This window comes from Puma concolor, chromosome A1, assembly GCF_028749965.1.
Source record: "Puma concolor isolate L17-30 chromosome A1, mPumCon1.1.hap2, whole genome shotgun sequence".
NCBI classification, from domain to species: Eukaryota; Metazoa; Chordata; class Mammalia; order Carnivora; family Felidae; genus Puma; species Puma concolor.
Window position 1 is genome coordinate 171,513,450 of NC_141667.1, and position 14,309 is coordinate 171,527,758.

Sequence of the window (14,309 nt, forward strand, 5' to 3'; positions counted from 1 at the left end):
GAGTGACATAATGCGGAACGTGGTCAGCTACGGCATTAGACCTGAAAGTGTCCCAACCCCTCCGTTCAGTATTTTTTAACGTAAAATTTGGCAGGTTTGACAGCCAAACATTCTCTTGATATTTTTAACTTAATACTTGCATTTTCCCTCTGGAAGTCCTGAGGACATCTGGAACAGGTCCCTTTCACTCTTCTGAGCCCATGCATGTAACTGATCACGTGTCCACATTCTGACATTCCAGCTTTGAATGTATGTTAATCCTTAAACTGCTGTGAAAACATAAAGCCCATGAATCAATTTGTGAGGGTGTGGAAAAGCCAATAACAAAGTGACTTTTTCTGTGTTTTCAGTGTGAGAAAGATATCAAGTGTGCTTGGAATTTCTGTAGACAATGGTAAGATTTAATCAGGTTGGAGTCTGCTTATGAGGCCGCTTCACTTGCAAACTGAGACCTTTTCGTTCATCTTGCCTTCCTAACTTTGGGGCTTTCTAACTTCACAGTAGAGATTCTACCAAAAAGGGGGAGCATAGTTTTAATTTACTTTTTTCAAATCATCAGAGGGGACATGGCATCATGTACTAGTTCTAGAAACATGTACATGTTTCATCTTTCTAAGGGTTTCTCAAAGCAGAAAACCTAAAAGAATACCAGCCATGCAGTATTTTAAAAACTAATGGCGATCATTTATAATAAATACCATTTCTGTTAGTGACATGTTCTCTGAATTGTTTCATCTTTTCTCCAGGTATAATGTAGCTAGTTGTTTAATCTAGACAATTATTTGTTCTCATTCCATGTCTTTAATGTAGTTATTAATATCTTCTCATCATTTCTAATCATAGGAATTGCACTCATTGTGATCTTCATACCTCTTTCTTAATATAGGCTAAGAGTAAAGACAATATTCTCAATACTTTAAGTTGGTAGTAGTTCAGAGTAAGAAGGCCAAGGAATCGAAATATATAACAGCTGTCCCCCCTTCCACCCCAACGAAGTTAAATGTAATGGGCATAGACTCTCTATAAAATTCTAAGCTTAATATAGATCCGTATTATGTTTGCCTGCCACACACTGAATTGGTAGCTTTCAAGAGCTAGTTCTGAGTCCTATATTCAGCTGCAGGACGTATATTAGTAACACATCTAAGGCCACAGCACTTCATTGTTTCACCTCTTGTCTGTTAGGGCTTTTTCTAGCTCTGTAGCCAAGGGGTTGAAAGAAACAAAACAAAAAATTTTGTTGTTTTTCGTTTTCATTTCCCATTTAGCAAACAGAAATTAAATTCCCATTGTTCTGCAGAAGTTGCTACACTGCCTTTGTGCAGATTATAACACAGGGACTACCTCGCCATCAGTTGAAATAAATACTTAAACTTTAAAGCACTTTAAAAAATAAGTCAACAGACCAAGTCCCCGCCTCCAAAGAATCATTCAGGAAACACAGAAAACAAAAGTCAAGTGAATGATCGGCACATGAATAAATAACCTTAATCCACTAAGAACTACGGCAGCTTCTCCCACTGCAAACAGATTTTGCAATGGTGGCTTGAATTGGAGGGGAGAGACAGCTGGCTGTGTTTTGCAGCCAAGGACCATATTGCTAACGTGGTTGATATCCATCCTCTCTTCCTGCTACCCACGGAGAGCCCGTCCTTCCTGCCTCTCTCCTCTTTCTTCCCATAGTTTCTGCTTCAGTCAGTTTTCAGTGACACCATCCTCCATCAGAGCTTCTCCTTCTGCCTTCCCAATAAACAGTGTGTAACTGATTCTTTGAGCCTTCTCCTGTGTTCCTACAATTCCTGCTCATCCCAAATTGGTTCTGGTGTCTCACAGTCCTTGCGTCTTCTTCAAGAACTCGGTCTTCATTTACAACTCTAAATCTGATGATGTATTTGGGTGGTGTCAGCCTTTCCCTCTGTTAGCTTTTTGAGCTCCAAATTGTCAGTTTGCCCAGAAGCCACAGAGAAGTATGTGCTATATGTATACATGTGTATGTGTGTGAGCATGTATATGTATATATACATACATGATTATTTTCACACCTGTACCTGGGTGTTCTGTGGGAAGTCTGTAGGTATATATGTCTTCCTAAAAAATTCTTCTTTAACAATGAATACAGTACCTTCTGTTGGACCATCCAATATATGACATAGATCCAGTATGTGAGAGATTTGTAGGGTGCCAGAGTCTAACATGAATTTATTTTAGAAAAGAATAAAAATAGAAAGAGTCCCCCATACACCACCTGCATTTTTTGTTTTGCCTTTTTCTTTGAGGAGGAAAGGCTTTGCCAGGCCTCAGCTTGACCAGCAGGGAGCAGCAGAAGACCACAGGAAATTTAATTCAATGGAGGCCAACTTTCATGCCCCCATTAGCACATCCATGTAGGACGTGGGAAAGGACACCATATGCAGTACACATGTCACCGTGGCAGGTTCTTACTCTTGGATTTTGATAGGAAACAATGAAAATTACAAATCCTACTGTGCTCAAAATAGTCTTTAACTATTTCAAAAAAAAAAAAAAAAACACTCAAAAGATACAGAGAGGTTCATTAACTTTGAGTCATTACCCAGGTACATGAAAAGTAAATGTGTATAACATTAACACATTGACCTTTTTATTGTAAAGTACCTCCATTGTGTGTCAACAGAAGATATTTGTGTCAAATGGTATATTGAGAGTGATAGCTGCATATAGAGTATTTTACATAAGCCAAGCTATGAGAGGGAAGCTAAGTGAAACACGTTTGCAAATAGGTCATACATGTGCAAAACATATAAAATAACACCTTGCATTTACTTTGATGTTATATGTTGCCCTAGGAATATATTAAATCTATTTGTATGAGAATTCATATTTCCCACTGGTATGAGGGGGGGAAAGCCAGCAAGAGGTAGAAACACTTCAAGAAAACCTGTGTTTCATATAATCCAGTATAAGAGAGAGTTCAAGGTCATGGAGTAAGTTGCAGAGAATTAGATTTCAGGTCATTGTGCAAAAGCATTTTCTAACTGAACTGCCCAGTAGCTAATGTGGGCACTTGGAGCTGGAGGTGTGAAAACAGAGACTGGATGAAGACCCACTGGGGGTATTGTCCAGGTCACTTAAACATCACAAGAGAAGGTGAGGAGTTGGACGAGTGGGTTTGTAAGACCCCATCTAACTCTGGAATTCTTTGATGTCTATGAAGTACAAGTAAGAAAATGAGTATCAGTGATAAAGTTCCTTGATATAATATTAAATTAATAGGAAAAATGCAGAGAATGCATATATCCTCTGAAGTAAAATTAATATTTTTCAAAAGGTTTTAAGCCTGGCAATATATTTTTTAAAATAGGTAAAAATGGACTTGGATGCTTTGAAGGCATATATATACTCAAGATAGTAAATGAAATGTTTGTTTATAAAGCCACTTTTTTTGATTCTGAGACAGGTTCCTTTTTTGAGAAATACATTTTTGCACATTTTCTAGCATTTATAATATCAGGGTATATCTTTGAGTTATAACAGACCTATCTTACACCTGTATCTTACCTAGTACATCTAATATGGCAGTCAGTCATTGGTACTTCTTGTAATTGATGGGGTTTCAGAACTCAAAGTCTGGCAAAATGCCTATTCAAAGTCAGTCATGTTTATGTTTTTAATACCCTTAAAAAGGACTTTAAATTAAAATGTATGCATAAACCAAGTGTTTTCCCAGTTTGAGATGTAAATCCCATAACAGGTACTATTTTCAGACACCGCTCAACATTAGGTTGAGGCATTGGTCAGAGAGAGCAGATGGCATAACCATTTCCTCGAGTATAAACTGAGATTTTAGACTCATTCCACAAATCATTTTGAGCATATTTGTTTTTGTGTGTGAGTGTGTGAATCAGAGGACAGACAGCAAGATCACGTAAGTTTTGCCTGGGAATATTATTCCTTATTTCTACTGTTTCCTCTCTGCTCATTTGTGAGGAAAACCTTTTTAGCAGTAAAAATGGGATGGGGATGAACAATAGATGATGTAGGGGTTGGTCCACCTGATACATTGCAAAAATACGTGCAGTTAGTAAACGCTGGAGACCATAAGTTAATATACCTGGGAGACTGGATCTTCAACATTTGGGGACTTCTTTTTTTTCTTAATTAATCAGTTAATTTATTTTTAAATTTACATCTAAGCTAGCAAATAGTACAAAATGATTTCAGGAGTAGATTCCAGTGATTCATCCCCTGTGTATAACAGCCAGTGCTCCTCCCAAGTGTCTTCTTTAATGCCCCTTACCCATTTAGCCCATCCTCCTACCCGCAACCCCTCCAGCAACCCTCAGCTTGTTCTCTGTATTTTAGAGTCTCTTGTGAACATTTGGGGACTTCTTTTAGCAAGAAGATTCCTTGTCATTTAGTAGTAGTTACATTTTTCTCATAAAATGTATTGTTTTTTGGATTTATATTATATGGGCCAGAGGGAAAAAAAAATTAACGATAAAAACAAGAATTCTGGTTTCATAAAGGGTAAGGGCAGCTGTTGAAAAGAAAGTGCCCCCTCTGAGACTACATATCTGACTTCTTCAAGCTCGAATGTCCTCTCATGTTTGGAAAGGGCATGTAGCTGTGTCCCTCCCACCACATCACCTCTGATGTCATGGCAGTGGAGAGGGGGGGAGACAGTTTACACATGTGGTCAGCATTATTCAGTCAAGCTGTTCTAGTAACAGTTTATTAAACAGAGCAAGGTTAATTAAGTCTAACAGAGCAGATGACATTAGATAGGGGAAGAAATCTCATCCCTGGCCTCTGAGTGTTTAAAAGATTTGGGGATTCTGGAATAAATCCTTTATCATAGAGTGACATCAGGACAAAAAGTGTGTAAATAAGAGCAGTCCATGATGTGCATGCCAAAGATGGGGAAGGGAGGAAGTCCTCCTCTCCCTGACCAGCCTGGCTGAAGACAGTCAGTGCCCCGAGCGCTGTCCCCTGGGGAAAATCAGTAGGGTTGGTTAACACAGCACTTCTTGCTTGCTGGGGTCAGAATCCACTTAATCAGCTTCAGTGAGTTGCTGACCAGTACCTTAAGAACTTGCTTTTTCTCTTATGATCACTTTTTGGATATACCAAGTCAGTTCATTTCCTATGGTGACCGCTGACTAAAGCCTTCCCTCATGCACGGCTTTGTTCCAGGTGTTGAGACAAGCCTTCTCCACCGGAGCATCTCTCAGTAAACTGTCCCTGCAGTGTCTACCACTTACATAACCTCTCCATGCTGCCCCTTACTTTTAGGGACTTTTTAATAACACCAGCTCAGGAATCCTGCTGATTCCTTTTTTTCTTTTTTCTTTTTTTAATTTACATCCAAGTTAGTTAGCATATAGTGCAACAATGATTTCAGGAGTAGATTCCTCAATGCCCCTTACCCATTTAGCCCAGCCCCCCTCCCACAACCCTTCCAATAATCCTCTGTTTTGAGATGAGGGCTTAACAAAAAGCAAAATTATAACCAACTGTGGCTTAAAAAGATCATTTCTTTTATTCTTAGATAATTCAGACACAGGCGGACAGACTCCATATGAATCTGACTGTCCCCCTTAAGGAGATCAGATAGACAAGGTCAAGATTCATGGATGGTGTTAGAGTTTAGAGAAATTTGTCATTGTCATGTTTCCATACATGGATACATAATTATATAAAAACTTAACTAGCATGGCCATTGATTATAGGTTTTAAAGACAACACATGGCCAAATTTCAGTCCTGGATTGGTCTAGACCTCCAGCTGAAAGTAAACACAGTGGAAATCCTTGAGCGTGTAGGCAATCGCATCTGCATACACGTAGCCAAGAAGTTACCTAGAAAAAGAAAATGTCAGTTCTGTGCCAAGAAAAAAATTAAAGCCAGTTTTTGGGACAATTTAACCCAGATCATTAACCATCAGTAGGGGTAAACGGCAGCCCTCAACAAAGGGTCTTTGTGACCTGTGATAATTTTGGTTGATCTAACAAAAGGTGCTGTATTGATTTTTTCCCCTCTTGCCCCATTTTATGATCACTTTAACAATAATTAACAGTCCGTTTTCCTCTTTCATCATCTCTGTATCTTACCAAACAAACCATGCCAAATGGGGTGATGTCTTGGCTGACCTTATTACCAAAATATATCCATCTTTCTCAGTAACTTGGAAAGTCTGTTTTGTAGTCTTTTAAAAAATCATTCTGTAACTCTGACATTTGCTCAAGCGAGAATAACATCGTGCTAGTTACTTTACTTTATCCTAGTAACAGGTACTATGATATGGTGACCTGGATCAGGAATTTAGGGTGCAGTTTGTAGGGTTTTTTTTCCCCCATTAATGGCCTCAAGAAAATTCTCTAGGTTTTCCGCACTTCATTTTCCTGATCTGTATACAAAATGTCCTCCTCTCTGGAGTATAAAGAAAATTACCTACATAGTAAGTGATGATTTGCTTATGCTCCTTGGAGAAAGACATTACATGATGTTTTATTATCGTGCCATCTTTCTTTGTCATCTAGATCAGTCCTGTAACATCTTTGCACCCCTGTATGTATTTCTGCTAATGCATATCATTTCATAATGTAATATCTCAAATTGTATGTCGAGCTACATTTATGTCAGTACTAAATTGAAGTTTATAGCCACTTATAGTAGATATCAGTTTGTATTTAAATTAGGATTCTTCAAGTCCTTTCCTTTTCTTAAACGTTTCCTTCAGACATACTGGCTTTCGTGCTTTTTGATAAAGCAAGTAGAATACTATTAGCAGTGCAGTCAACTCTTGATTATCATGCCTAGTTCTTCACGTTAGCGATTCAGCACTTACGTAGCATTCACCATGCGCCGGGCACTATTCTAAGAATTTCACAAATTGTAACCAACTTAATGCTCACTGAAACCCTTTGAGGTAGATACTATTATTGTCCCCGTTCTACAGGCCAGGACACAAAGGTATAAAGAGGCCGAATAACTTGCCCACGGTCACACAGCTAGCACGTGGCTGAGCTGGATTCAGGGACCAGCAGGCTGACCCTGGGCTCATTTTCTTAACCCCTGTGCTCCTCTGCTGCCTGTGTCCATGTGGGAAGCTTGGGAAGCCTCAGCCTCCTTCACCGCCCCTCCCGTCCCAGCAGCTCAGCCAAGTACTCGGTGGATTGGCGCCCACTGTGGACTAACTGTGCGACTTAAGGCAAGCTGTTTAGCCTTCCTGTGCCTCTGTCTCCTTATCTGCAGAAAGGGTTTAATAATGTACATACTTCATAGGGCCGTTGAGGGATTAAATGAGCGAATACATGTAAAGTTCATAGAATGATTGCTGGCACGTGGCAAATACAAAATAAATGGTTGCTGCCATTCTTTCCCTTCCAGAATCGTAGAGTCATAACCCAACAGACGCATTATTAATTACCTATCCCCTGCCCCACCACCGATGAAAAGGGCAAACAGGGAGACAAAGCCCCAAAGGAAGCCTTCCCTAAATAATCAAAAGTTGACTGCGTGATTGTATTGGGCCACCGCCCTCTCTGTCTGCAGCCCCCGGCAGTAACCTCGTGTTGTAATTCATGCAGGCTATGGCCACTCAGACGCTGACGTCCTTCACCAGTCCCTACTTGAAGCCAACATTGCTACGGAGGTGTGCCTTACGGCTCTGGACACTCTGTCTCTGTTTACACTGGCGTTTAAGGTTGGTATTGAACAGCTGTTCGTGGTCAGAGCTTTTACCTTGTAAATTCATTGTGTGTGTTTAATTGAACCGGCAAGAGCTTCCTATATTGTATTTTTTGTCTCAGCGACTGTTTTTGCCCCTGTAAAGAAACCATAAATCCTTAAAATCCCTTAATGAAACCGTTCCGTAGATAATGACTCGAATTCCCTGAAATAAAATAAAGCGTACCAGTCAGGGTGTGACGGAACCAGTTCCTGGAGGTGGTTACCTCTTGGCCAGAAGAAAGCATCCATCTGAGGAACACGGTTTGCTGTGCCCTCAAGGGTGATAATATGGGAACCTGATCAGACATTGCCACCCCTACTGCCTTTGAACATATCCAAATGTAGCGGCAGTTAAAATAAGTACACACGCATTCACCTTTTACAATTTTTAAAAATCTGTCAGTAACATCAGTGATAGAAACCTTTCAAGGATAGACAATAAAAGGTGGTGTTTGTCTTATTTTTAGGTTTTAGCAAGTAACGGTCAAGTAGGTAGAGATGGTCTCTCAAGCCACTCGCTTGATTTTAGGAACTTAACACTTCCTAGTCTTGCTAAACAATTTCTTCCATTTCTACCGTGGAAGGAGGAAATTGAATTAGTGTTAATATGCCACGAATACCGAAACAGTGTGTTTGTTTCCAAGGATATTTGGAAAATGCAGCCAGAGTCATTCTCTGCTTTACTTATCTCTGCTTCTCATAAAGCGCATTACTTTATTAGGATAAAAATAGTTGCCCTGATATCATGTCACTTTATTATAATATACCTTTATTCTTCTTAGCAGCCACACCACTCGTGTCCCCACGAAATGTCATTACTAGGAACCCAGATGAGAGACCAGGAAATGCGGACTCTCATCGAATATGTGTGAGGACAGCAGTGTCTTATTACACAGAGCCTCCACTCCTGTGGCTCTCAGAGTGTGGTCCCCTGGGTGGCAGCAGCTGGAAACCCTGGGAGCATGTTAGAAAGGCAGGTTCTCAGGCCCTCACCTAGACTGGCTGAATCCGAAAGTCTCGGGGTGAGACCTGAATGCTACCACTTGAGAGCCTCTGCTCTACCAGAACCACGTTTGGAACCTCTTTCCATTTTCTTTTGAGTGTTTTTAGTTAAAAACTGTTGTCCAAATAGGCAATGACATGTTTAATGTGAGTGTTGGCCAGGGTATGCCTGTACCACTGCTAACTGAGAATCCTTAAGTTCAGAACAGTAGTTGGGACATGGCTTTCTGCCCTCTGCCTGGGCCCCACCGTGCCAACGAGCAGGAAAGCCTAGTGCTGTGTGGCCGGGGGTAAGGGCACATGCAGCAGAGGTGTGTCTGCGGGCACATGAGAACAGTGACAGTTTCTTCACTGCACAGCCTACAGTCCATACTGAGCCCCCTTGAAAATGCTTGCCTCATATTAAAGAAGAGGTTTCATCAAGGTTCCCAGGTCTCCAGCGTCTGGCCACCAGGTAGGTTCTGCCCGATTCTTGAGAGAGAAACAACATCTGATGGTCCCTGCTTGTGACATTTATTGTCCGAAAGTCTTTGGGAAAATTACCTCATGTCTCCAGACCTAAGATCTCTCATTTGTAAGGTTAGAAGAAAACGATCTGTCTCTCGTTGTTTGGTTAAAGTAGGATGGCCTTTGAAAGAATCTGCCACTTTGCGGATACAGACCAAGCTTTACCTCCCAGCTCCACCATTAGCCAGATTCTAAGCCTCGGCTGGGTCTGCTGGACATCTGGAAACCCTGGTTTCCTTACCTAGAACTTGGCAGTTATGCCTACTGTATCATGGATTGATAAGAAGTATCCCAAAACATCTACCCTGTGTTCATGACTTCCTGGGCCCATGACAAAGGGTCTAACTCCTGAGACCCACAGAGAAGACTGAGCTTTAGTGCAGAGGTGGTCTCTGTCGAAGTCTACACGCCTGTGTGCAAAAACATTTAAAGCTCTGCACCCCCATTAGGAAGTGGAAAGATGGGCAGATGTTACGGCATTATTGGATGCCATGCCACACTGCAGGCTTGCTGGTCTGGATTCGCAGGTTCATGAGGCCCCTGACACGGCAGCCACTAGGATCTTCCTCTGCAGATATTTACTCAGCTGACGCACCATTTGGAGCGTATCAGAAAAATTAAATTCTTACACTGAGTTAACTGACATAATTGGAAAAAAACATCTTCCACAGATACAGCACCATCGTTACTGAGTCTCTTAATTGACTGCATCTAATAAGTTGCCAAGGATAGTCAAGAAATCGTATTCTTTTTTTTTTTTTAATTTTTTTTAGTGTTTATCCATTTTTGAGAGAGAGAAAGAGTGTGAGCGCATGAGCGGGTGCGGGGCCAGAGAGAGGGAGATACAACAGCTCCAGGCTCTGAGCTGTCAGCACAGAGCCCTACGCGGGGCTCAAACTCTTGAACCGTGAGGTCATGACCTCAGCGGAAGTCTGACGCTTAACCAACTGAGCCACCCAGGCCCAAGAAATCATATTCTTAATGAAAGAAAATGTTTGAAAAGACTTAAACCCTTAATAATAACGTCGTTGTTGTTGTTGTTGTTGTTAGTTTCCTGCTATTTATTGAATGAAATTCCTGCTATTTATTTATTTATTATTACTCTGTGCCTCAAGCATTAATCTTCATGTTAGCCTGCCCTGGTGGATCTTCTTATCACTCATTTCACAGATGAGGAGATTGAGACTGAGACAGGTTAAAAGATTTGCCCAAGATCGCTGCACATTTGACCAGATGAAGTTCTTGTTCTCCACTAAGCCAGGCATGGCAGGGAGGTGGTGATAGGGGAGGGAAAGAGGGAGAAAGAGAGAAAAGCTAAGCTGAGTTATATCAAGGTAATTGAATGATCTCTCATGTAGAAAAAAAGAAGAGAATTACCAAACACTTACCAGTTGCCGGTCCTGTGTTGGATGCTTTCACATGTGTTGTCTCATTTAATACACAAAAGGATGTGTTTTGTAAGCCAAGGTAGTTACATGCAGAAAAATAGTGTTCTTCTCTGGCTATTTCATAATGTCTATGATTAACACAACCCCAAGTCAATGCTGGCCTTTAATGATCTTTGATGATCTTTTTGATGAGTTTACAGATTTAATCTGATAATGTATTTTTAGCAATTCCACGTAGTGCCTTTTCTTGATTTGAGCTGCATGGGGAGAATCCGTATGCGATGTTGGAGGGCGCTTGGATCATTGGGTTCTTCTAGGAACTTTCTGGTCTGGTTCACACAACCGTGAGCCTGGTCTGCAAGAACGCATGAAATCAGGTCACCTTAGTGATTGTTGAGTGTTTGCAACTGACACAGCTCTTCTCTAAACTGGATTTTTAAAGCAATGTCTAAATAAAACTAAACGCTGTATGCCTAGGAAAGGTACATCTATTTTAAATAACATGGTTCTAGACCTCTCACTTTGGTACCCAAGGTTTAAGTTTGTTTTTATCCTGTTCCTGGATCTTTAAAAATTACTGATTTTGAGTGTTCATTCTCTTAAAGGCTCATTCTGCCAAGGAGGACGCGTTACAACAGTCAAACCTGCATGCATATCCGACAGCTCCTGAGATTTATTTACAACCTATTCTCCACCTTGTTGCTAGAGAATAGCCGTGCCCTCCATATTGTTGCAACGTCTCATTTAATTTCCTGAATGAAATTCTCCTATTTTCAGGACAAGTCCATAGGGATAAAAAGGTGGACATGAGATACACTCTGTTGCTACCTGTGGTTACTTTTGAGTGGAAAAGTGAAGGGTGGTTCTGTTTTGTTTCCCACCTCTCAACCCCCGTCCTTTTTGAATGTTCAAACATTTGTTTTACATTTGTGTATATCACTTTCTAATTAGTGAAAAGAGACAGACATGCAGAGAGACCAAGAGAGGGAGAGAAGAAGATTGATTGGAAGATGGCAGATGGCAGCTGGTACATGGGGTTGTGTCTGGGTTGAGAGGTCCTCTATCCCTTTACGTGAGGGATTTTTTTATATTTTCATGTGAGTGAGTTTTAACTGCATTCTTGCAATTGGGTTTTGAGACCAGAACCCGCGAAGACTAAATCCTGAAAATAGGAACACACACCTTGACGAGAAAGTGCGAGGAAGGAAAATTTAACTCCAGGGGTAAGAACTTGGAGAAAGGCCAGTTCCATCATCAAGACCAGGCTCCTGGCGATTTTTGTCCACACTATCTCTTCTGGATATCCTCCCCCAAAGAGTGCTGACAGGAGGAAAGCTCACATCCAGATCTGTGCAAACCTTAATCCAGCCATAGGTAGGGAGGATGGTGGCCCCTGGAAAAGTAATGTTCACAGACAACAAGCCATGTGAGCAGTTCCCGAAACACTGGAGCCACCCTTTCTTTTTTCCAGTTGGTAAACAGCTGCTCTTGGTTGAGAATATATCATATTCAGTTAATTAAGTCATATTTTCTACTCATTAAATTGCTTCTCTTTCACATGATGGAATTCAGTACTGTGCTCAGTATTTCATGTTGTAAAGATCACTGTGGATTCCAGGTGTCCTACCAGCTGTGAGTACATCTGTGAGTCACTGGACCTATGAAAACAAAATTTATTCCTTGAGTAAAAATTTTTCTCCCCAAATAAGGTGAGGTCAATCTTAGAACTAACACCCCAGCCATAATTGGCTATTTAACAGAAATACTTGGACATAAGTTATCTCCAGTCATTTGGAAAAATTGTAAGATTGGTTTGAGACACTGGCCTCTTGACATTTTTTTATCATCATGTTTGCCTACTTGTCCCAAACACACACACCTTTGTGCAGACAGGCTTATCTGTATTTGAAGATGTAGCTCTTTAGTGTCACATACGTTAAGGCACAATGGTTGCATGCTGGCCTCTAGCTCGGTGACATCTATATCTACCTGTGTGTTCAGCAGTTGATGAGAGTTTTGAACAAAGTGTTCAATTAGTATGAATTTACTGCTGGTGTGAAAAGCCGTTGCAGAATGATGAGGTATGAATTGTGGCCCTGCTGTTTTGCTTTGTCAAGTAGAATCCATGATATTTAAAATCCTGCCGGCACCACTTACTGAGCCCGATCAAGGATGCGTCAGACACTTTCTGTACTTGACTCACGTCTCCGCGGTGTCTGCACAAGGTCAGTTCTAGGGTCACCATTTACAGGTGGGAAGAGGAAGACTCAGTTTACCTGTGCAGATCCATGCACATGATCAATGGGGCCTGATCAAAGCCTGTATGTTTTCCCACCTTACCAAGCTGTCTGGTTATTATTCATCACTTAACAGGGTCCCCTGAGAAGCCTGGAAAAAAACAAACTTACTTTTAGGGGACCTCACTTCAGTGGTTTTTTTCCAGCCCACTAATCAGCCAAAACCTGTAATGGCACTTCTTTGTTGGAATTAAGATGTCACAAAGATTACCTCTGTATTGGTGGCTGGTAAACAGTAAAAATAAGTAAATAAATAGAAGCCAAATCAGTACTGAGGAATAGTTGTCCTTTAAACCACGTTACGGTATGCTAGGAAGTTTTATGATTAGTCCCTCCCTTATTAGAAAAAAGCAGGGGCGCCTGGATGGCTCAGTCGGTTAAGCGTCCAACTTCGGCTCAGGTCATGATCTCACAGTTCATGGGTTCGAACCCCATGTCGGGCGCTGTGCTGACAGCTCTGCTTCGGATTCTGGTCTCCCTCTCTCTGTCGTTTCTCTGCTCGTGTTCTTTCTCTCTCTCTCTGAAAAATAAACATTAAAAACATTTAATTAAAAGAGAAAAAAAGCAGACTCTCCAAAGCATGAATTTGTTGTAGGCTTATTTGTATTACAAGAGGATTCTGTGTTTTCCTAGAGATTCATGGCAGAGTTTGTTTAAATTATAAGTTGTCTTAGTACCTAGAAAATTGAACCTTTGAGTCTGAAAATTGTGTGCAACCCAGTTGAGGTGTCCAGTGGGTCTCACTAACCAAGCTGTCCTTCTGTGTTTTAAGAACCAGCTCCTGGCCGACCACGGACATAATCCTCTCATGAAAAAAGTTTTTGACGTCTACCTGTGTTTTCTTCAAAAACATCAGTCTGAAACAGCTTTGAAAAATGTCTTCACTGCCTTAAGGTCATTCATTTATAAGGTGAGCTGCTTCCCCGGGGGATGTCCTCGTCGATGACCGTACTTGTCTGCCTTGCACCTGGGGTTGAAGGGAGCACTGATCACCACGTGGGCCTCGCTCTCTGCTGTTCCCCCCAGTTTCCCTCGACGTTCTATGAAGGGAGGGCTGACATGTGTGCTGCTCTGTGCTACGAGATCCTGAAATGCTGCAACTCCAAGCTGAGCTCCATCAGAACCGAGGCCTCCCAGCTGCTGTACTTCCTCATGAGGAACAACTTCGACTACACTGGAAAGAAGTCCTTTGTCCGGACGCATTTGCAAGTGCGTGTAGTTTCACTTTTCAACGCGGGTGTACCCTATGGGGTTCTGTTTTAGCAGGAAGATTTTGTCACGCTTACCGATAGACCTCAGTGTAAGCACAACAAGGTATGGCCTTGCAATGGAAAATTGGAAAGTCACGTTCACTGGTTTGGTTTGTTTTATTCTCCACATTGTAAGACTTGGGCCCAGAATGTGTT

At 41.3% G+C, this 14,309-nt stretch overlaps 1 protein-coding gene across 21 annotated transcripts in view; it reads left to right on the forward strand.

The window, feature by feature from the left end:
* DOCK9 (dedicator of cytokinesis 9) overlaps positions 1-14,309 on the forward strand; it is a 291,472-nt gene that overhangs the window by 241,639 nt on the left and 35,524 nt on the right. For 16 of the 21 annotated variants that reach the window (XM_086708890.1, XM_086708961.1, XM_086708930.1 and 13 more), the window contains exons 39-41: positions 7,568-7,683; positions 13,676-13,813; positions 13,930-14,112. In XM_086708890.1, the coding sequence (XP_086565016.1) occupies positions 7,568-7,683; positions 13,676-13,813; positions 13,930-14,112 (437 nt within the window). Of the gene's footprint in view, positions 1-350; positions 395-7,567; positions 7,684-13,675; positions 13,814-13,929; positions 14,113-14,309 lie in introns of all 21 variants that reach the window. The other 5 variants (XM_086709006.1, XM_086708919.1, XM_086708986.1 and 2 more) reach the window with 1 other exon arrangement.